The sequence below is a fragment of the Coregonus lavaretus genome (genome assembly GCF_964263955.1).
Source record: "Coregonus lavaretus genome assembly, contig: HAP1_SCAFFOLD_4386, whole genome shotgun sequence".
Lineage (NCBI taxonomy): Eukaryota > Metazoa > Chordata > Actinopteri > Salmoniformes > Salmonidae > Coregonus > Coregonus lavaretus.
The window spans coordinates 1-25,012 of record NW_028166053.1 but is presented as its reverse complement, the minus strand read 5'-3'; the positions used below and the strand labels follow the sequence as shown (position 1 = coordinate 25,012).

The 25,012-nt window shown below is 44.2% G+C and overlaps 1 protein-coding gene across 1 annotated transcript in view; it reads left to right on the top strand.

Moving 5' to 3' along the window:
• LOC311115167 (arf-GAP with SH3 domain, ANK repeat and PH domain-containing protein 3-like) overlaps window positions 1-24,905 on the top strand; it is a 46,704-nt gene extending 21,799 nt beyond the window's left edge. The window contains exons 6-18 of the mRNA XM_084190370.1: window positions 677-800; window positions 6,193-6,278; window positions 6,784-6,859; window positions 8,318-8,404; window positions 8,705-8,814; window positions 9,850-9,919; window positions 14,546-14,633; window positions 14,961-15,009; window positions 20,987-21,153; window positions 21,549-21,682; window positions 22,034-22,125; window positions 22,387-22,582; window positions 24,444-24,905. Coding sequence (XP_084046496.1) covers window positions 677-800; window positions 6,193-6,278; window positions 6,784-6,859; window positions 8,318-8,404; window positions 8,705-8,814; window positions 9,850-9,919; window positions 14,546-14,633; window positions 14,961-15,009; window positions 20,987-21,153; window positions 21,549-21,682; window positions 22,034-22,125; window positions 22,387-22,582; window positions 24,444-24,533 — 1,369 coding nt within the window. The 3' untranslated portion in view covers window positions 24,534-24,905. The remainder of the gene's footprint in view (window positions 1-676; window positions 801-6,192; window positions 6,279-6,783; window positions 6,860-8,317; window positions 8,405-8,704; window positions 8,815-9,849; window positions 9,920-14,545; window positions 14,634-14,960; window positions 15,010-20,986; window positions 21,154-21,548; window positions 21,683-22,033; window positions 22,126-22,386; window positions 22,583-24,443) is intronic.
• The last annotated feature ends 107 nt before the right edge of the window (window positions 24,906-25,012 follow it).

The following is a 25,012-nucleotide window of genomic DNA, read 5'->3' as shown; positions in this document are numbered from 1 at the left end:
TCTCAGAAAGATGAAAAGAGAGTTTTACTGTACACCCATCCAATCACGGTCTGGTTGTAAGTCAATGTAATATAAGAATGGGGTTTCATCTCCACTCTCCACTCTCCACTCTCCCTTATCCTTTCTCCTACTTCCTCACGTGAACTACTTGGAAAGAGGGAGTGTGTTACAGCAATAGGATGTGAAATAGGGCAATGATTAGGGTAGTAAATAACTGTAAATCCACCCATATCTCTCTTTTTCTCATTCACACACTCTCTCACAGACATGCACACATAAGTACACTCGCACCTCATCGACACTCGCACCTCATCCACACTCGCACCCCATCCACACTCGCACCTCATCCACACTCACACCTCAGCCCAAGACAATTCTACAGATATCTAATGCACTGTCCCTTCTCTCTTCAACATCTGTGTCTACGAATGTTGACGTTTAGTCTGCCATCCATTTAACAATGCTCTTTTGTTTTCATTGAATGGTATCAATAAAGATGCTTTACAGTCTAAAGTCTCTCTCTCTCTCTCTCTCTCTCTCTCTCTCTCTCTCTCTCTCTCTCTCTCTCTCTCTCTCTCTCTCTCTCTCTCTCTCTCTCTCTCTCTCTCTCTCTCTCTCTCTCTCTCTCTCTCTCTCTCTCTCTCTCTCTCTCTCTCTCTCTCTCTCTCTCTCTCAGTGGGAAGCTGGAGAAGGAGAGGCGGGAGAAGAGGCGTCAGCCGGGCCTGATCAGGATGGAGGGATACGACGTGACGGAGGACATGGAGCGAGAGAGGAGGACCTTCCAGCTGCAGATGTGTGAGGTGGGGACACATAGCTAGGACAAACACACACACACAGGTAGCAGTTACCCATGGACATTGATCTAAAGTCTGTTTCTCATTCCCCACTACTACCACTACTATCACTAATACCACTACTACCACTAATACCACTACTACCACTAATACCACTACCACCACTAATACCACTACTACCACCACTAATACCACTACCACCAATACTACCACCACTAATACCACTACTACCACTACCACCAATACTACCACCACTAATACCACTACCACCAATACTACCACCACTAATACCACTAATACCACTACTACCACTACCACCACTAATACCACTACCACTAATACTACTACCACAACTACTACCACTAATACCACTACCACCACTACTACCACTACCACAACTACTACCACTAATACCACTACCACCACTACTACCACTAATACCACTACCACCAATACTACCACCACTACCACAACTACTACCACTAATACCACTACTACAACTACTACCACTAATACCACTACCACCACTACTACCACTAATACCACTACTACCACTACCACCAATACTACCACCACTAATACCACAACTACTACCACTACTACTACTACCACTAATACCACTACTACCACTACCACCAATACTACCACCACTAATACCACTACCACCACTACTACTACCACTACTACCACCACTAATACCACTACCACCAATAATACCACTACCAACACTACCACCACTACCACCACTAATACCACTACTACCACCACTTATACCACTACTACCACTAATGCTACTACCACCACTAATACAACTACCACCACCACCATTACTAATACCACTACCACCACTACCACCACTAATACAACTACCACCACTAATACCACTACCACCACCACTACTACCACTACTACCACTGCTACCACTACCACCACTAATACAACTACCACCACTAATACCACTACTACCACTACCACCACTGCTACTAATACCACTACTACCACCACTAATACCACTACCACCACTACTACCACTACCACCACTGCTACCACTCCCACCACTACTACCACTACAACTACCACTGCTAATACAGCTAATACCACTACCACCACTTCTACTACTACCACTGCTAATACCACTAATACCACTACTACCACTATTACCACTAACACCGCTAATACCACTAATTCCACTAATGCCGCTAATGCTTACGGGTAGGATTGGGGGAGGGCAATTTCTCCCCTGAATGGTACAGATCGTGTCAAGGTGGGGGAGGGAGCCAGACCCAGACTAGACTGTGAAATGTAAAATGTGCAGCACAGATTGGAAATGGCACTGAAACCAATGCTAAGCTCAGTTAAAGTTCTAGTCCACGCAAGCGTAGGGGAATTTGCTCTTTAGTTGCGCTCTCTCTGTGAGGCCAGCTGCTGAGATAGATGGAGGAATGCCCCCTCCTCCAAGGCCCTTGTCTGTGTCATGTTCGTTATGGCACACAACAGAAAACGTTTGAAAACATGCAACTGAAAACGAAAATGAGTGTTTCTTATTGGATAAATTACTACCACTAATATCACTACTACAACTACTACCACTACCACCAATACCACCACTACTACCACTACCACCACTACTACCACTACTACCACTACCACCAGTAATACCACTACCACCACTAATACCACTACCACCGCTATTACCACCACTACCACCACTAATACCATTCCCACCACTACTTCCACTAATACCACTCCCACCACTAATACCACTACCACCACTACTTCCACTAATACCACTCCCACCACTAATACCACTACCACCACTACTACCACCACTAATACCACTCCCACCACTAATACCACCACTAATACCACTACCACCACTACTACCACCACTAATACCACTCCCACCACTAATACTACCACTAATACCACTACCACCACTAATACCACTACTACTGCTAATACCGCTAATACCACTACCACCACTACTACTGCTAATACCGCTAATACCACTACCACCACTACTACTACCACTACCACCACTAATACCACTACCACCAATAATACCACTAATACCACTACCAACACTACCACCACTACCACCACTACCACCACTAATACCACTACTACAACCACTTATACCACTACTACCACTAATGCTACTACCACCACTAATACAACTACCACCACTAATACCACTACCACCATTACTAATACCACTACCACCACTACCACCACTAATACAACTAATACCACTACCACCACTACTACCACTGCTACCACTACCACCACTAATACAACTACCACCACTAATACCACTACCACCACTACTACCACTACTACCACTACCACCACTAATACAACTACCACCACTAATACCACTACCACTAACACCATTACTAATACCACTACCACCACTACCACCACTGCTACTAACACCACTAATACCACTACCACCACTAATACCACCACCACCACTACTACCACTACAACTACCACTGCTAATACAGCTAATACCACTACCACTACCACCACTACTACCACTACCACCACTGCTACCACTCCCACCACTAATACCACCACCACCACCACTACTACCACTACAACTACCACTGCTAATACCACTAATACCACTACCACCACTACTACCACCACTACCACCACTACCACTCCCACCACTAATACCACTACCACCACCACTACCACCACTAATACGACTACTACTGCAAATACCGCTAATACCACTACCACTACTACTACCACTGCTAATACCGCTAATACCACTAACACCACTACTACCACTACTACCACTAACGGCGCTAATACCACTAATTCCACTAATTCCGCTAATGCTTACGGGTAGGATTGGGGGAGGGCAAGTTCTCCCCTGAATGGTACAGATCGTGTCAAGGTGGGGGAGGGAGCCAGACCCAGACTAGACTGTGAAATGTAAAATGTGCAGCACAGATTGGAAATGGCACTGAAACCAATGCTAAGCTCAGTTAAAGTTCTAGTCCACAGTTACACTTTACGAGCGTAGGGGAATTTGCTCTTTAGTTGCGCTCTCTCTGTGAGGCCAGCTGCTGAGATGGATGGAGGAATTCCCCCTCCTCCAAGGCCCTTGTCTGGGTCATGTTCGTTATGGCACACAACAGAAAACGTTTGAAAACATGCAACTGAAAACGAAAATGAGTGTTTCTTATTGGATAATTTAATACCACTAATATCACTACTACCACTACCACCACTACCACCACCACTACCACCAATACCACTACTACCACTACCACCAATACCACTACGACCACTGCTACTACTAATTCCACTACCACCACTAATACCACTACCACCAATACCACTACTAACACTAATACCACTACCACCACCACTACCACTACTACCACTACCACCACCAATACCACTACCACCACTGCTACTACTACCACCACTACTACTACTACTACTACTACCACCACCACCACTACCACCAATACCACTACCACCACTACTACCACTACTACCACCACTGCTACCACTAATTCCACTACCACCACTAATACCACTACCACCACTACTACCACCACTTCTACCACTACCACCACTAATACCACTACCACCACTAATTCCACTACCACCACTACTACCACCACTTCTACCACTAATATCACTACTACCACTACAACCACTAATACCACTACCACCACTACTACTACTACTACCACTACCACCACTACCAGCTGGCCCCTCTGTGAGTCCAGCTGCTGAGATGGATGGAGGAATGCCCCCTCCTCCAAGGCCCTTGTCTGGGTCATGTTCGTTATGGCACACAACAGAAAACGTTTGAAAACATGCAACTGAAAACGAAAATGAGTGTTTCTTATTGGATAATTTACTACCACCAATACCACCACTGCTACCACTACTACCACTACCACCAATACCACTACCACCACTGCTACCACTAATTCCACTACCACCACTAATACCACTACCACCACTAATACCACTACCACCACTAATTCCACTACCACCACTACTACCACCACTACTACAACTACCACCACCACTGCTACCACTACCACCACCACTGCTACCACTAATTCCACTACCACCACTACCACCACTACTACCACCACTAATTCCACTACCACCACCACTACCACCACTGCTACCACTAATTTTACTACCACCACTGCTACTACTAATTCCACTACCACCACTAATTCCACTACCACCACTACTACTACTACTACCACCACTACCACTATCACCAATACCACCACTGCTACCACTACCACCACCACTACCACCACTGCTACCACTAATTCCACTACCACCACTAATACCACTACCACCACTACCACCACGACTACCATCAATACCACTACCACCACTGCTACCACTACCACCACTACTACTACTACCACTACCACCACTACTACTACTACCACCATGAATACCACTACTACTACTACTACTACTACCACTACCACCACTACCAGCTGGCCTCTCTAATAATTAATAATAATAATTTGAAGTCCTTCCACTGGGCACAAACGTCAGTTCAACATCTAGTTTTGATTTACATTTGGTTGAGTTGTCACCTAACGTAAAATCAACAAAAATATTCACCATGTCATTGGATTTAGGTTAAAAGTTGGGTGAAAAACACACGAAATGCCTTTACGTTGATAATTTTTTGCAAATCCAATCTATTTTCAACGTTGACTCAACGTCATCACACTGATTTGTTTTTGTTGAAATGATGTGGAAACAATGTTGATTCAACCAGTTTTTGCCCAGTGGGCTGTTTCAGTCCATTTTGTCCCATTTGATGGAAAATGAACATGACCCAGCGTAGCCGCAGACAGACGGCTTTAAACAAGGCTTTATGGAGCAGAGACGCAGCAGACTGCAGTCATTCCTTCCACAAGCAGCAGAGAGCTCCTACAGCTGGCTCTCACCAAGGCATTTTCCTTTTAAAGCAACATTTGAAACACTTCAAACAGTTAAAAAATGGATCAGGGAAAAAACACACCCTGAAACTGTTCTGTGCTATTTCATGTTTAGGCTACGTCCTGAGAACCATACTGTCTATGGCAGAAGAGACTTGTTCATATGAAAGTCTATCATTTTTCCTGCCCATGTGTCCTGACCGGGAAAAACTCTGGGCCCAAGTTACAGACTACAACTAAGAACAGGAGTTTTACCTGGGTCAGAACACGAGGGCAGGGGCATACAGTACATTTATCTTACCATGATTAATGAGTGACTGGTTGAATCAGTGAAATGATACACAACTTCTTAATAACGGTCTGTAACCAGTATGACCGTTTCTGAACCTAAACCAGCTCTGTAACCATGGTTACTAATCTAGCACTGCGTCCTCTGGTTTGTCCAGTACCTCCTGAAGATCCAGGAGCTGAGGGTACGTCAGGGTCCGGACCTGCTCCAGAGTCTTATCAAGTACTTCCAAGCCCAGCTCAAGTAAGTTCTCCTTCTATGCTTTCATGCCCTTTTCAAACTACTGAGCCAAGCAGAGCTGTACTGCACTGGCCTGGTTATAGTCTGAAATAAAACATTTAAGACCATTTTTATATCCAAGGCAGTACGGTTCTGGTTGGCCCTATAGTTTGAATTGAAAGAGTCCTCGCTGAACTCATTTGGCCTTATGGAAAGCGTATGGCTTTCATTTGTAGCCTACTGCTGTATCTCCCAGCTACTTACTACACGTCATAAGGTTTTACCTCAGGAATGTTACTGTGGCTTCTGGTGTCATGTTGTGGCTGTTTTGGTTTTGTCTTCCTTTTACTACAGTAGCTATCGCCACGCTACTTAACTATTCGGTTGCATATGTTATATGTGTTCTACGTGTGTTTGTGGAGCGTGTGTGTGTGTGTGCGCGCGCTCCTGTGTGTCTCTCTCTCTCTGTGTGTGTGTGTTTGGGGTTGTGTACCTGAGTGTATGACTCAGTGTTATTGTGTCATCTCAGTTTTTTCCAGGACGGCTTGAAAGCTGCCGAAAACCTTAGTCCCTTTGTGGAGAAGCTGGCTACGTCGGTGCACATGGTAATAACAACTGTTTCTGTTTGTTTTGTCTGTCTGTCTACCTGTCTGTCTGTCTGTCACACACACACACACACACACACACACACACACACTAACTACCAACTCCAACTGGACATTAGTCATCACCTGCTATGGAAGCCCAGTACAGACAGAATAACAGATTATGCATCGCAGCAGACAACTCCACTGTAAGTCTCATAGACAGACAACTCCACTGTAAGTCTCATAGACAGACAACTCCACTGTAAGTCTCATAGACAGACAACGGTTGAGTAAGTAAGCTACAGTCAAATTCCTAAGCCTCAACCTCCTCTCTCCTCCCAGACTTTCCCAACCCACAAGCTGTCTGCTATTTGATGCAATTCCCAATTTCATTGGAAGTACGGGCCCCTTATGCTATAATCGCCCAGACAGGTTTTCCAAACCAGGCAAAGCTTACATTTTCCTACCCATATCCCCCCAACTGCCAAACCAGGAGACTATCGTAAGGTACCGGTTATGGTTGTCAAGGTTACAGGGCAGTGGTGTTGAAGTGTAGTCTTAAATGACATGGTTATACAGCCTGGTCCACCTTAAATGGCATGGTGTGGTGGGTATACAGCCTGGTCCACCTTAAATGGCATGGTGTGGTGGTTATACAGCCTGGTCCACCTTAAATGGCATAGTGTGGTGGTTATACTAAGCCTGGTCCACATTGTGGTTTACTGACCTAACGTCGGGTTGCACTCTCTCTCTCTCTCTGTCTCTCTGTCTCTCTCTCTCTCTCTGACATCAGGCACAGTGTTAGTAACGGACACTTGAGTTTAATGAGAGTGTCGTCGGTTCTTCTTGCTCTGCATGGTCGGAAAAGGGGCAAGCTCGTGCACGCTGTTTCTCAGGTTCAAGGGAGTTTTATGGAAAAGAAACCTGTTGGGACTTTTTCACGGTTCACCTAAACGTTGTTTTGTTGTCATCCTGTTTGATTGGTTGTTGTTTCATCAGACCCAGACCATTCTAATGCAACAGGCAGATAGGGGTTGTGCTAGCCTGGCGCTTTGTGCTGTCTAGGATTTGGCAAGACAGCACAAACTGATCTGGAGGGGAAAGAGGTACGGTTTCCACCCAGAAACCAAAGACTGTTCTAGAATGCTCTGTTACACTTTATTTTGCAACGTTATGCAAAGCTTGGTTTAACAGCTGTCCACACCCATTGATTGGGGACATTTCAGCAAAGCTTCCCATCCCAAATCCATTGTTTTTGGAAGACGGTTGGTGTTGTCAAAAGCTAGTGCACGCCACGTACACCAGCTACTCCCTCCAAATGCTCCCAAAATATCAGCCAAATCACTGTATGTTTAGATATTAGCTACAGTAGATGGCGTTCAGCTAGAAAGCTGATCTGTCCTGTGTCTGTGTGTGTGTGTGTGTGTGTGTGTGTGTGTGTGTGTCTGTGTGTGTCTGTGTGTGTGTTTACTGTAGGTGCGTCAGGGCCAGGATGAAGAGGTGAGACAGCTCTCTCAGCTACGAGACTCCCTGAGACTGCTGCTACAGGTGGAGGGGAAAGAGGTACGGTTTCCACCACCACAGAACTCAAACACCCACTATAAACTATACTAGATCGCTTTCCAGGGTCTTGTTCATTAGCCACCAAACGGTAGAAAACTGACTGAAACAGAGGGGGACTACCTGGGCTTGTCCAATAAGAAGTGTTCATTTTCCTTTGGCAAATGTTTTGAAACGTTTTCCATTGCTTGCCCTAATGAACACGATCATGGTGGGTGGGTATAAAAAGAAAACAGGTATCTTTTCAATTACTCATAGTCAATCTATATTTTAATAAAGGATTTTTCTCCCGTTTTGTCCTAGGAATACCTGACCGGAAAGAACTCTGGTAACGGCTACAGCATCCACCAGCCTCAAGGCAACAAGAAGTATGGTACGGAAAAGTCAGGCTTCCTACAGAAGAGGAGTGACGGGTGAGTCTGTCTGGAGAATGTGAAAATACTGATAAATATACTGACCATGTACTGAAAACACACAAGGCTCCACTTCCACCATTAAACCCCAATACGAGGATTCCACTAGCCTGTGTAACTGAGATTAGAACGTGCTGTGAACTCACTTCACAGCTAGCTCGAAATGGTGCTATTGAATTGCATCCTTTTCTATAGCTCAACTGGTTTGTATTTTGTCAAGCGGGCGGTCACGTGTTGGTGAGGCCCAGTCAGAGGCAAGTTTAGGGAGGCAGCTCGATATGCTAAGATAGCACACATAGGATTTGGCAAGACAGCATAAACCGATCCGGGTCTAGGCTAGGATGTCACAGGCTGTTTTATGGTTGTGACTAGACGGAGTACAGCTGCGGACGACATTTACAATTGAACTACCGCAAGAGTTTGGACTTGATGATGAGTCGGAGTCAGATATCACAGAGGTTGCTCAAAGTAAAAATATATAGCCAGTGCACAGATACAATATAACCTAGCCAACTGCCAATGCAGCCTAAATATGGATGCAGTGCTTTGTCAGCCCCAGCTGGTCTTCATTATTCTGGGGGTTTGGATCCAGGCGGTGAGGCCTGGCGTGAGTGAGTGAGTGAGTGAGTGAGTGAGTGAGTGAGTGAGTGAGTGAGAGAGAGAGAGAGAGAGAGAGAGAGAGAGAGAGAGAGAGAGAGAGAGAGAGAGAGAGAGAGAGAGAGAGAGAGAGAGAGAGAGAGAGAGAGAGAGAGAGAGAGAGAGAGAGAGAGAGAGAGAGAGAGAGAGAGAGAGAGAGAGAGAGAGAGAGAGAGAGAGAGAGAGAGAGAGAGAGAGACCATTCTAGCTCCCCTCATTCTCAGAGCGTTAGATTACAGTGTGATAACATGGGGGGAAGTGAGTCAGTTGGGGAAACGAACTTGTATTCCTGGAAATGATGTGTAAACTTGATGGTACTGTAGATATACAGTAAGTTATACCTGACTCAGACTGTGGTCTGTGTCTCTCTGTCTCCCCTCTCTCTTTCACTCCCTCCAGGATTAGGAAGGTGTGGCAGAAGAGGAAGTGTGGTGTCAAGTACGGCTGTCTGACCATCTCCCACAGCACGGTGAGACTCACCATGTCATGTGGCCTTTTAGCTGACATTTCATTCACCTCTCATTTCCTGTACCCCAATACAGGATGTAAACCATACAGTAAAGCTCACTGCCAAAAGTCATCCTCAATACAATATACCTGACTACCTGTAACTTTAAATCAGTCGCCAGTAGGGCTGACCCCATTTAGTCGACTGGTCGATTGTTTGGTCGACCGAGATTTCTTTAGTCGAGCAGTAGCAAAAAAAACATTATAATAATAACAAATCCATGGTGTACAAGACACCTGTCTGATTGGCTCCTGTCTGAGTGGACTGATCCATTGTGGAGGCCGTGGGGATGGTACAGACTATCAGTCTAAGACGTGCTACTGAAATTGTATATGGTTATATTATGTAAGAACAAAGGTGCAACACAAATCAAAATAATATTATTTTATAACAAATATGCTTTCTCTCGCGTTGGATAGTGCACTGTTGAATTGGTGCCTTTTCCTAGACCATGTTGCTATGTGCATAATAGCAAAGTTAACCAGCATATTGGTGTTGAGAACAATGTGGCGGAGGCAGCAGCAGAGTTAGGAGACGAGAAAATAGCCCTTGCCTTAATTGTCTAAGAAGTGAGGAGAGAGGAAACCCCAACTTAATTAGGTCTATGATTAACAGCCTAACTGTTAAATGTGCCTGGCTTTATACAGTGGGGGAAAAAAGTATTTAGTCAGCCACCAATTGTGCAAGTTCTCCCACTTAAAAAGATGAGAGAGGCCTGTAATTTTCATCATAGGTACACGTCAACTATGACAGACAAAATGAGAAAAAAAAATCCAGAAAATCACATTGTAGGATTTTTTATGAATTTATTTGCAAATTATGGTGGAAAATAAGTATTTGGTCAATAACAAAAGTTTCTCAATACTTTGTTATATACCCTTTGTTGGCAATGACACAGGTCAAATGTTTTCTGTAAGTCTTCACAAGGTTTTCACACACTGTTGCTGGTATTTTGGCCCATTCCTCCATGCAGATCTACTCTAGAGCAGTGATGTTTTGGGGCTGTCGCTGGGCAACACAGACTTTCAACTCCCTCCAAAGATCTTCTATGGGGTTGAGATCTGGAGACTGGCTAGGCCACTCCAGGACCTTGAAATGCTTCTTACGAAGCCACTCCTTCGTTGCCCGGGCGGTGTGTTTGGGATCATTGTCATGCTGAAAGACCCAGCCACGTTTCATCTTCAATGCCCTTGCTGATGGGAGGAGGTTTTCACTCAAAATCTCACGATACATGGCCCCATTCATTCTTTCCTTTACACGGATCAGTCGTCCTGGTCCCTTTGCAGAAAAACAGCCCCAAAGCATGATGTTTCCACCCCCATGCTTCACAGTAGGTATGGTGTTCTTTGGATGCAACTCAGCGTTCTTTGTCCTCCAAACACGACGAGTTGAGTTTTTACCAAAACATTTATATTTTGGTTTCATCTGACCATATGACATTCTCCCAATCCTCTTCTGGATCATCCAAATGCACTCTAGCAAACTTCAGACGGGCCTGGACATGTACTGGCTTAAGCAGGGGGACACGTCTGGCACTGCAGGATTTGAGTCCCTGGCGGCGTAGTGTGTTACTGATGGTAGGCTTTGTTACTTTGGTCCCAGCTCTCTGCAGGTCATTCACTAGGTCCCCCCGTGTGGTTCTGGGATTTTTGCTCACCGTTCTTGTGATCATTTTGACCCCACGGGGTGAGATCTTGCGTGGAGCCCCAGATCGAGGGAGATTATCAGTGGTCTTGTATGTCTTCCATTTCCTAATAATTGCTCCCACAGTTGATTTCTTCAAACCAAGCTGCTTACCTATTGCAGATTCAGTCTTCCCAGCCTGGTGCAGGTCTACAATTTTGTTTCTGGTGTCCTTTGACTGCTCTTTGGTCTTGGCCATAGTGGAGTTTGGAGTGTGACTGTTTGAGGTTGTGGAAAGGTGTCTTTTATACTGATAACAAGTTCAAACAGGTGCCATTAATACAGGTAACGAGTGGAGGACAGAGGAGCCTCTTAAAGAAGAAGTTACAGGTCTGTGAGAGCCAGAAATCTTGCTTGTTTGTAGGTGACCAAATACTTATTTTCCACCATAATTTAATTGATTCATAAAAATAAAATCATAAAAAATCCTACAATGTGATTTTCTGGATTTTTTTTTCTCAATTTGTCTGTCATAGTTGACGTGTACCTATGATGAAAATTACAGGCCTCTCTCATCTTTTTAAGTGGGAGAACTTGCACAATTGGTGGCTGACTAAATACTTTTTTCCCCACTGTAAATCATCCATCTATATCTACAGAAATAAGACAGATCCTGCTTCTGTTGCCTGTTTGACTGTTTGTTTAATAGCCTACTGATTCCATAAGCACCAAGCTTATTCCGCTGTTTTTTATCTTTGCTATCCTTTAATAAAGGCTTTACACTTGTTTTCGTTAGACCAGCCTCTCTGGTATTATTTATAATTTATTTAGTGTTGTTTACACTGTTTCAAATTGTCCAATTTTTATTTTATTTATAATAATAATAATAATAATAATAATAATAACCCTCCTTTTTCCTTGATCTCCTTATTGTTATTGTTATTACTATTATTATTATTATTTATTATTATGATGATCATTATAATAATAAGTAATGTCATTATCATTCGTAGGCTTACTATAGCAGCCTTGTATAACCACCATCAAGCTGTAGGCCTGAGAACACATCCTGTTTAGTCTTAATACCATAACTTACTTAAGCCTATATTTCAATCAGTCGATTGGTCGATAGAACAGACGACTCTTGGTCGACCAATAATTGTTTTAGTTGTGGACAGCCCTAGTCGTCAGGTTGCTGATACCATAGTTAAGCTTAACAGGCTGGCCTAGTAGTGCATACAGTGCCTTCGGAAAGTTTTCAGACCTCTTCCCTTTTTCCACATGTTGTTACGTTACAGCCTTATTCTAAAATTGATTAAATTAAGTTTTCCCTCATCAATCTACACACAATAACCCATAACGACAAAGCAAAAACTGTTTTTTATAAATAAAAAATAAAAAACCTTATTTACATAAGTATTCAGACCCTTTGCTATGAGAATCGAAATTGAGCTCAGGTGAATCCTGTTTCCATTGATCATCCTTGAGATGTTTCTACAACTTGATTGGAGTCCACTTGTGGTTAATTCAATTGATTGGTCATGGATTTGGAAAGGCACACACCTGTCTATATAAGGTCCCACAGTTGACAGTGCATGTCAGAGCAAAAACCAAGCCATGAGGTCGAAGGAATTGTCCGTAGAGCTCCGAGACAGGATTGTGTCGAGGCACAGATCTGGGGAAGGGTACCAAAAAATGTCTGCATCATTGTAGTTCCCCAAGAACACAGTGGCCTCCATCATTCTTAAATGGAAGAAGTTTGGAACCACCAAGACTCTTCCTAGAGCTGGCCGCCTGGCCAAATTGAGCAATCGGGGGAGAAGGGCCTTGGTCAGGGAGGTGACCAAGAACCCGATGGTCACTCTGACAGAGCTCCAGAGTTCCTCTGTTGAGATGGGAGAACCTTCCAGAAGGACAACCATCTCTGCAGCACTCCACCTATCAGACCTTTATGGGAGAGTGGCCAGACGGAAGCCACTCCTCAGTAAAAGGCACATGACAGCCTGCTTGGAGTTTGCCAAAAGGCACCTAAAGGACTCTCAGACCATGAGAAACAAGATTCTCTGGTCTGATGAAACCAAGATTGAACTCTTTGGCCTGAATGCCAAGTGTCACGTCTGGAGGAAACCAGGCACCGCTCATCACCTGGCCAATACCATCCTACATTGAAGCATGGGGGTGGCCACATCATGCTGTGGGGATGTTTTTCAGTGGCAGGGACTGGGAGACTAGTCAGGATCGAGGGAAAGATGAACGGAGCAAAGTACAGATGAAAACCTGCTCCAGAGCGCTCAGGACCTCAGACTGGGGCGAAGGTTCACCTTCCAACAGGACAACGACCCTAAGCACACAGCGAAGACAACGCAGGAGTGTCTTTGGGACAAGTCTCTGAATGTCCTTGAGTGGCCCAGCCAGAGCCCGGACTTGAACCCGATCTAACACCTCTGGAGAGACCTGAAAATAGCTGTGACGGTCCCCATCCAACCTGACAGAGCTTGAGAGGATCTGCAGGGAAGAATGGGAGAAATTCCCCAAATACAGGTGTGCCAAGCTTGTAGTGTCATACCCAAGAAGACTCAAGGCTGTAATCGCTGCCAAAGGTGCTTCAACAAAGTATTGAGTAAAGGGTCTGAATACTTGTGTAAATGATTTTTATTTTATTTTATTTTATTTGTAATACATTTGCTTAAATTTCTAAAAACCAGTTTTTGCTTTGTCATTATGGGTTATTGTGTGTAGATTGAGGAGGGAAAAAATATATTTGATCAATTTTAGAATAAGGCTGTAACGTAACAAAATGTGGAAAAAGCGAAGGGATCTGAATACTTTCTGAAGACACTGTATACCATAGTTGTTGGGACCATTCCGGAAAAGACGATGTGAAAAGATAGGATCTGAGCCAGCATAGTGGGGTTTGGGTCAGCCCTAGAGTGGGAATTGACCCCAGTGTCATTGGTTCCACAGATAAACCGACCACCGGCAAAGCTCAACCTCCTGACCTGTCAGGTGCGCCCCAACCCCGATGAGAGGAGGACCTTTGACCTGGTCACACGTAGGTTCACCTCTCCCTGACCTCTCACCCTTGACCTCTCACCCCTCACCTCTCCACATACCTATGGTCTGAGCTGTGTGCAAGTGCATTTGTGTGTCTATATGCGTGTGTATTTGTCTGAGCCTGTGTGTATGTAATGGAAAGCAGGTGCAGAGAGGCTAGTCTCCCTCAACCGATCCTCTCTCTGTGTCTGTGGATCAGGTTTTCCCCCTGTATGTATCCCTTGGAATGTAGCCTACTGCACTCTCTCTGTCATCCTCCTCTCTCTCTCCTCTCCTGTCCTGTCCCTCTAAATTCACACCTATCTTTCCTCTCTCTCCTCTCCAGATAATCGGACGTACCATTTCCAAGCCGAGGACGAGCAGGAATGCGTTATGTAAGCACAGCACTGGAATCCCCCCTTGTTTTTATACAAGTATTGTTCCAAATACACTGGAATCCCTCCTCGTTTCTATACAAGTATTGTTCCAAATACACTGGAATCCCTCCTCGTTTCTATACAAGTATTGTTCCAAATACACTGGAATCCCTCCTAGTTTCTATACAAGTATTGTTCCAAATACACTGGAATCCCTCCTCATTTCTATACAAGCATTGTTCCAAATACACTGGAATTCCTCCTAGTTTCTATACAAGTATTGTTCCAAATACGCTGGAATCCCTCCTAGTTTCTATACAAGTATTGTTCCAAATACGCTGGAATCCCTCCTAGTTTCTATACAAGTATTGTTCCAAATACGCTGGAATCCCTCCTCGTTTCTATACAAGTATTGTTCCAAATACACTGGAATCCCTCCTCGTTTCTATACAAGTATTGTTCCAAATACACTGGAATCCCTCCTCGTTTCTATACAAGTATTGTTCCAAATACACTGGAATCCCTCCTTGTTTCTATACAAGTATTGTTCCAAATACACTGGAATCCTTCATAGATTGTATACAAGCATTGTTCCCATAGAAATAGAATGAATAGAACGGGCATCCCCGTTCAAGTCAATGGTGACATAATGATGGGACTGGCGGCCATTGCTAGTGTACCCATAGCAAAGCAGGAAGTAAAAGCAGGAAGTGTACCCATCAATCTGTGCTGTGATTTGTTGAATCACCTCAACTGACATTACAAAAATACTTTCCATTGCATGAGCCACATCAATTAACATAATTTGGATGAACATTCTACATTACCATGGAAGTTGTTGCATCACAATACCAGGCATCTATTGCGAGTGTACCCATGAGTTTACCTGTCAAATTGCCAGGGTTAGAGGTTCCAAGCCCATTCTATTCATTCGATTTCTATGATTGTTCCAAATACACTGACATCCCTCCTAGATTCTATACAAGCATTGTTCCAGATCCACTGAGGTGTATATAAGGGCAGTGACTGAGCCATTCAGAAAGAGAAAGAGAGAGAAATTCCATTCAGAAAGAGGAAACGATTACAATATATTATTTATTTCAGAGAGGAACAGATACAAAGTAGATCTTCTTTCAGAAAGAGAAATAGAAAATGATACTGAGATACATAGAAAGAAAGAAAGAAAGAAAGAAAACGGAGTGAAGTTACAGAAAGCAGAAAAGGGATACATTCAGAAAAAAGAGATACAATGTATTTCAAGACACAGAGACACACAGACTCCGATTTAGCTTTTGACTCAATTTGGCATGAGGGTCTGCTATACAAATTGATGGAAAGCGGTGTTTGGGGGACAACATACGATGTTATAAAATCTATGTACACAAACAAGTGCAGTTAAAATAGGCAATAAACACACAGATGTCTTTCCTCGGGCCGTGGGGTGAGACAGGGATGCAGCTTGAGCCCCACCCTCTTTAACATACAATGCCTATAGAAAGTCTACACCCCTGTGAACTTTTTTCACATTTTGTTGTCATTGCCTCAGTTTCATGCATTTAAATAAAAATGTTTTCCCACTTATCTACACACTTTTAAGGAGATGTTTTTGGGGGGTGAAAAAATGACATACTGTATTAAAAATACAAAATTGAAATATCATAATTGGATAAATCTCCACCCACCTGAGTTAATACTTGGTGGAAACACCTTTAGCAGCCATTACAGCTGTGAGTCTGTTGGGATAGGTCTCTACCAACTTTGCACACCTAGATTTGGCAATATTTGACCATTCTTCTTCACAAAACTGTTCAAGCTCTTTCAAGTTCTTTGGACAGCAATCTTCAAGTCATGCCACATATTTTGGATTGGATTTAGGTCAGAGCTCTGACTGGGCCACTCAAGGACATTTACCTATTTATTCCTTAGCCACTTTGGCTGTGTGCTTCGGGTCGTTGTCATGCTGAAAGGTGAACTTCCATCCCAGTTTCAGCTTTCTTGCGGAGGGCAGCAGGTTTGCTTCAAGGACTTTTCTGTACATTTCTCCATTCATCTTCCCTTCTATCCTGATAAGTGCCCCAGTCTCTGACGATGAGAAACATCCCCATAACATGATGCTGCCACCACCATGCTTCACAGTAGGGATGTGTTCTTTGGGTGATGTGCCGTGTTGGGTTTGCACCAAACGTAACTCTTTGCATCTACAGTTGAAGTCGGAAGTTTACATACACCTTAGCCAAATACATTTAAACTCAGTTTTTCACAATTCCTGACATTTAATCCTAGTAAAAATTCCCTGTCTTAGGTCAGTTAGGATCATCACTTTATTTTAAGTATGTGAAATGTCAAAATAATAGTAGAGAGTGATTTATTTCAGCTTTTATTTCTTTCATCACATTCCCAGTGGGTCAGAAGTTTACATGCACTCAATTAGTATTTGGTAGCACTGCCTTTAAATTGTTTAACTTGGGTCAAACGTTTCGGGTAGCCTTCCACAAGCTTCCCACAATAAGTTGGGTGAATTTTCGCCCATTCCTCCTGACAGAGCTGGTGTAACTGACTCAGGTTTGTAGGCCTCCTTGCTCGCACACGCTTTTTCTGTTCTGCCCACAGATTTTCTATAGGATTGAGATCAGGGCTTTGTGATGGCCACTCCAATACCTTGACTTTGTTGTCCTTAAGCCATTTTGACACAACTTTGGAAGTATGCTTGCGGTCATTGTCCATTTGGAAGATCCATTTGCCACCAAGCTTTAACTTCCTGACTGACGTCTTGAGATGTTGCTTTAATATATCCACATCATTTTCCTTTCTCATGATGCCATCTATTTTGTGAAGTGCACCAGTCCCTCCTGCAGCAAAGCACCCCCACAGCATGATGCTGCCACCCCCGTGCTTCACGGTTGGGATGGTGTTGTTCGGCTTGCAAGCCACCCCCTTTTTCCTCCAAACATAACGATGGTCATTATGGCCAAACAGTTCTATTTTTGTTTCATCAGACCAGAGGACATTTCTCCAAAAAGTACGATCTTTGTCCCCATGTGCAGTTGCAAACCTTAGTCTGGCTTTTTTATGGCGGTTTTGGAGCAGTGGCTTCTTGCTTGCTGAGCGGCCTTTCAGGTTATGTCGATATAGGACTCGTTTTACTGTGGATATAGATACTTTTGTACCTGTTTCCTCCAGCATCTTCACAAGGTCCTTTGCTGTTGTTCTGGAATTGATTTTCACTTTTCGCACCAAAGTACGTTCATCTCTAGGAGACAGAACGCGTCTCCTTCCTGAGCGGTATGACGGCTGTGTGGTCCCATGGTGTTTATACTTGCCTACTATTGTTTGTACAGATGAACGTGGTACCTTCAGGCGTTTGGAAATTGCTCCCAAGGATGAACCAGACTTGTGGAGGTCTACACATTTTTTTCTGAGGTCTTGGCTGATTTCTTTTGATTTTCCCATGATGTCAAGCAAAGAGGCACTGAGTTTGAAGGTAGGCCTTGAAATACATCCACAGGTACACCTCCAATTGACTCAGATGATGTCAATTAGCCTATCAGAAGCTTATAAAGCCATGATATCATTTTCTGGAATTTTCCAAGCTGTTTAAAGGCACAGTCAACTTAGTGTATGTAAACTTCTGACCCACTGGAATTGTGATACAGTGAAATAATCTGTCTGTAAACAAGTGTTGGAAAAGTAGATGTCCTAACCAATTTGCCAAAACTATAGTTTGTTAACAAGAAATTTGTGGAGTGGTTGGAAAACGAGTTTTAATGACTCCAACCTAAGTGTATGTAAACTTCCGACTTCAACTGTAGGCCAAAAAGTTCAATTTTAGTTTAGTCAGACCACAAAACGTTTTGCCACATGGCTACAGAATCTCCAGAGTGTTTTTGTGCATACTTCAAATGGGATTCAAGGTGGGCTTTCTTGAGTAATGGCTTCGTTCTGGCCACCCTACAGTACATGGCCGATTTGTGGTGTTTGGGATATCGTTGTCACATGCACACTTGGACCAGTCTTGTCCATAAAAGCCTGTATATGTTTTTCACTTCGAAGTTGTGGCGTAGGATGTTTAGATCAATGGGGGAAAAACCAGTTTAATCCATTTTAATTCAAGGCTATTTGAAGATTTTGAAAGGGGGGTAGACTTTCTATAGGCACTGTATATATCAATGAATTGGCGAGGGCACTAGAACAATCTGCAGCACCTGGTCTCACCCTACTAGACTCTGAAGTCAAATGTTTACTGTTTGCAGATGATCTGGTGCTTCTGTCCCCAACCAAGGAGGGCCTACAGCAGCACCTAGATCTTCTGCACAGATTATGTCAGACCTGGGCCCTGACAGTAAATCTCAGTAAGACAAAAATAATGGTGTTTCAAAAAAGGTCCAGTTGCCAGGAAAACAAATACGAATTCTATCTAGAAACTGTTGCCCTAGAGCACACAAATAACTATATCTACCTCAGCCTAAACATTTTTTTTTTTTTTTTTTTTTTTTTTTTTTTTTTTTTTTTTTTTTGTCATTTAGCAGACGCTCTTATCCAGAGCGACTTACAGGAGCAATTAGGGTTAAGTGCCTTGCTCAAGGGCACAACGACAGATTTTTCACCTAGTCGGCTCGGGGATTAGAACCAGCGACCTTCCGGTTACTGGCACAACCCTCTTAACTACTAAGCTACAGGTAATTTCCACAAGTTACAATGATCTAAGTTACAACAATCTAAGAGACAATGCAAGAAGGGCTTTCTATGCCATCAAAAGGAACATAAAACTAGACATCCCAACTAGGATCTGGCTAAAAATACTCCAATCAGTTCTAGAACCCATTGCTCTCTATGGTTGTGAGGTCTGGGGTGCTTTCACCAACCAAGAATTCACAAAATGGGACAAACACCCAATTGAGACTCTGCATGCAGAATTCTGCAAAAATATCCTTTACTGTATGTACAATGCAAAACCCCAAACAATGCATGCAGAGCAGAATGAAGACTATACCCGCTAATTATCAATATCCAGAAAAGAGCTGTTAAATTCTACAACCACTTAAAAGGAAGCGAAGCCCACATATTCCACCACAAAGCCCTCACCTACAGAGAGATCAACCTAGAGAAGAGTCCCCTCAGGCAGTTGGTTCTGGGGCTCTGTTCACAAACACAAACAGAGCCCCAGGACAGCAACACAATTAGACCCAACCAAATTATGAGAAAACAAAAAAGAAAGAAAGAATCAACCAAAAAACAGAGCAAACTGGAATGTTATCTGGCCCTAAACATAGTGGCAGAATACCTGACCACTGTAACTGACCCAAAACAAAGAAAATCCTTGACTATGTACAGACTCAGTGAGCATAGCCTTGCTATTGAGAGAGGCCGCCGTAGGCAGACCTTGCTCTCAAGAGAAGAAGGGCTATGTGCACACTGCCCACAAAATGAGGTGGAAACTGAGCTGCACGAGAGAGTGAGCGAGAGAGGGTAGCTGGTGTGGGATGGGACCTCTCTCTGGGGCACACAGAGCTGGTGTGGGATGGGACCTCTCTCTGGGGCACACAGAGCTGAGTAGTTTCTCTCCTCCCTTCCTCCTCGGGATCAAGCCTTTGGATGTCGTCTGTGGAGAGGTGAGAAGAAGAAGGAAGGAGGCTCAGCTGAAACAAAAGCAACAAAAAGAAAGAAAGATTGAGAGAGGGGTATGAGAATGAGAAAGTGTAAATGTGCCAAGCTCCCAGTGGTGGTACATTAACCCAAGTATATAACTATAAAGACACAGGACTATCATGTGGGCAGTCTGTGCTTTTGAAGAGCAGAAGGTAGACCTCCATAGTAGTCCCATTAAAAAAAAAAACATTTGAAATGTACCGGTAAAAATCAGTAAGACATTTCCAGAATGAATGACTTGTAAGACATTACATACCTGTATAAACACTATATTGTATTGTTTAATCTCTCTCTCTCTCTCTTCACCCCCCCTCCCCTCCCCTCCCCTCCCTCCTCTCCCCTCCCCTAGTTGGGTGTCGGTGCTGCAGAACAGTAAGGAGGAAGCCCTGAACACGGTGTTGGGAGGGGACCAGTCGCAGTTCCAAGACTCCGGGCTGCAGGAGCTGGCCAGGGCTGTCATCACCGAGCTCAGACACATGCCCGGCAACGAGTCCTGCGCCGACTGTGGAGCCCACGGTGAGACTGGTGGACAGGAGATAGTCAGTGGGAGGATTCATTGAGAGGCTTTAGGCTGTGCTCTTGTCCTGTCTCCACACTTAAAGAGACGTGTGGAGAATCAGGACACAGCCAGTAGGGATGGAATGTAAGTCCCAATTTATAAACTGGGTGGTTCGAGCCCTGAATGCTGAATGGCTGACAGCCGTGGTATATTACACCATTTACCATGTGTATGACAAAACATTTTTATTTTTACTGCTCTAATTACGTTGCGTCGTGCCTAAGAACAGCCCTTAGCCCAGGTATATTGGACATATACTAAACGCCCTCGAGGCCTTATTGCTTAAGTATAAATCCCAGTGTTGAACTGCGCTAACTCTACTCCTCATGCTCTGTCCCTGTGTTGTCAACAGATCCCACGTGGCTCTCCACTAACCTGGGCATCCTGACGTGTATAGAGTGTTCTGGGATCCACAGGGAACTGGGAGTCCACTACTCCAGGATCCAGTCCCTCACACTGGACATGCTTAGCACCTCCGAACTACTAGTAATGTTGACCCCATCTTAGTCCCAACACACCCACACACACACACACACTGATCTATACACACACACACTGATCTATACACACACACACACACACACACACACACACACACACTGATCTATACACACATACACACACACATACACACCTCCATTTCTAAACAAGCGTTAATTTGCTGAGCTCTGCCTTGGCTTTAGCTCAGCATGCTAACTTGGTTTATAGTTGTGACAATGGCATGGGTTAGATATGTAGTATTTCATTCATATTCATGATGCACTGAAAGTTTAGTCCCTATACAGCTGTACTCACATACCTTGTATCCTAACGCCTCCACTGTCTGTCTGTCCACAGCTGGCAGTCAGTATAGGCAACACCCGCTTCAATGATATCATGGAGGCCAATCTTCCCAATGATTCCATCAAACCCCTCCCCCAGAGTGACATGTAAGTCCATTATAAGCCTCATACTTCAATCATGTTCTCATTGGTGGGGCAATCTTGGTTTGAAACAACACATTTTGACGGAAGCCAAATTGGCACAAAAAAATCCAAAACGATATCAACCAGGGTTGGGGTCATTCCATTTAAATTCAGTTCTTGAATCGACTGAATTGAAATGGAATTGAACCCAACCCTGGTGCAAACATGGAGGATATAGTTAACCAGTTGCTGCATACCTATGGCTCTGTCCGGTTGTGAAACCAGGAACGCCAGGAAGGAGTACATCGTGGCCAAGTACGCGGAGCGGCGCTACGTGTTGCGCAGGGACCGGGACGGGGAGGACGGTGAGCCGTGGCGTGTGTACGATGCCGTGAGGAGCCGGGACCTGACCGCCCTGCTGCAGCTGTACGCCCAGGGAGAGGACCTGGCCAAGCCGCTAGCACTGCCTGAGGGGGGACAGGTACTAGACATAAGGCTGTGACGGTCATGGAATTATGGATGACGGTTATGGTCAGCCAAATGACCGTGGTCACCGTTATAATCGTTCAAATTTGTAAAGAGTCCATGTTACCGCAGAAACGAACTCAACCGCACAAATGCCCGGCTGTCCCGTCTTTAGTCAGCCGTTCGTTCTACAAAAATTTTAAATTAAAATAAGACGTTTAAGACGTCTTCTTTTATTTTCACGACGGTCTTCATCCATAATCGTCGGTAACTGTGCCAGCCCTAGTACTAGATAGCAGAGAGATACACCCATTTAGATACACACACACACACACACACACACACACACACACACACACACACAGCAGACGGACACAGTACTGGGACAGGTACTGGATAGGACACGCACAAGCATACATGCGCACACCACACACACAAATACACACACCAACACACACAAATACACACACCACACACACAAATACACACACCACACACACAAATACACACACCAACACACACAAATACACACACCACACACACAAATACACACACCAACACACACACCACACACACAAATACACACACCAACACACACACCAACACACACAAATACACACACCAACACACACAAATACACACACCAACACACACAAATACACACACCAACACACACAAATACACACACCACACACACAAATACACACACCAACACACACAAATACACACACCACACACACAAATACACACACCAACACACACAAATACACACACCACACACACAAATACACACACCAACACACACAAATACACACACCACACACACAAATACACACACCAACACACACAAATACACACACCAACACACACAAATACACACACCATACACAAGCACACAGCATAAACATGAACATGGTCATATTACATGTAGGATCGAGTATGAAATTCCCAAGATAACTTCCCAGTGGAAGCTTTGAAGTGTGTGCCCCTCCAAGATATCATTAGGATGCTGTTTCTAATGTTACGAGCTGTGAAATTATTCAAACACAAGGCAGCGGGTCGGCCCCATATGATTTAATTAGCTAGCTAATGCCGGAAGGCTCCATTTAAAATTACATTCTGGGATTTGAAGAACAAAACAAATAAAATATGAAAATGATCGTCGAACAAATTGCCAGATCCCAGACTGTGACTTTTAACATGCCTCTATGGGCTTGATTCATCTGGCTGTGGCTGGCCTCTCCTCTCAGAAGACTGCTTTGATTCATCTGGCTGTGGCTGGCCTCTCCTTTCAGAAGACTGCTGTGGTTGTAGTATCTCAAAATAAACCGCTACAACTGTTGTACATTGTAATGTTGTAAACATCGCCGTTTGTGTTTGTGTGTGTTCGCAATGAAATGTGTGTGAAGTGTGAGTGTGTAGTTAGTCAGAAGGCTCAGAACTGTAGTTAGTAACCACTCCCTTCTCTCTCTGTAATTACACTCAATCTATCCCTCTCTCATTTTACACCCTTATATCTCCTCTCCTCTCTTGTTTCCTCTCTCTCCCTCTCTTTTCATTTCTTTGATCAAATTCACCCTCTGTTGCTTCCTAAGGGTGTGTAATAGTACTGTCATGCACACATTTTCATCTGCGTGTGTGGCATGTGTGTGTGTGTGTGTATGTATGTGTGTGTGTGTGTGTGTTGTGTGTGTGTGTGTGGCGTGTGTGTGTTGTGTGTTGGCAGGGTCTCATTTATTATTTCAGCTTTCTGGGTCAGAGCTCATGTCTCTAGAGAGCTGAGGGGAGCAGTTCATTGTATTACTCATTCATCACACACACACACACACACACACACACACAGTGGGTGTACCTAATGAGTTTCTTCTGTCTTCTAGCATCTGAGAGAGACAGCTCTTCACTTGGCTGTGAGACTGGAGGAGAGGAGCTCTCTATCCCTGGTGGACTTCCTCATACAGAACAGGTGAGAGCCCCCTAACGGCAGACCCCTAAACAACACCAGACCCCTCAATAACACCAGACCCCTCAATAACACCAGAACATGATTACACAAGGGCTGTGTCAGAAAACTCACCGTATAATCTGTGCTTCCTCCGTTTCCCCCTCTTAGTGGGCCCTATGCAGACCTGAGATAAGTAGACTCAACATTTTGATTTCAGTCAACAAATGTTGATTGTTATCTCAACTTATCTCCAGTCTGAATCGGGCCCAAATTGCATTGGGGGAGAGGATCCAAGGTCCCTCCCTCAGACCTCCTCCACCAATGGCTTTGAAGGGAGTTTAGGGAACAAGGAGGCAAGTATTTGACTGCTAGTAACAACTTCAGACACAGCCCAGGGGTGTGTACTCAGTAAGGCGAAACGTTTAGAGTGGTGCAGATAGAAACACATGACGTACATCAGATATGATCACATTTCACGCTCCTGAACAGACCCCAGCACTCCTT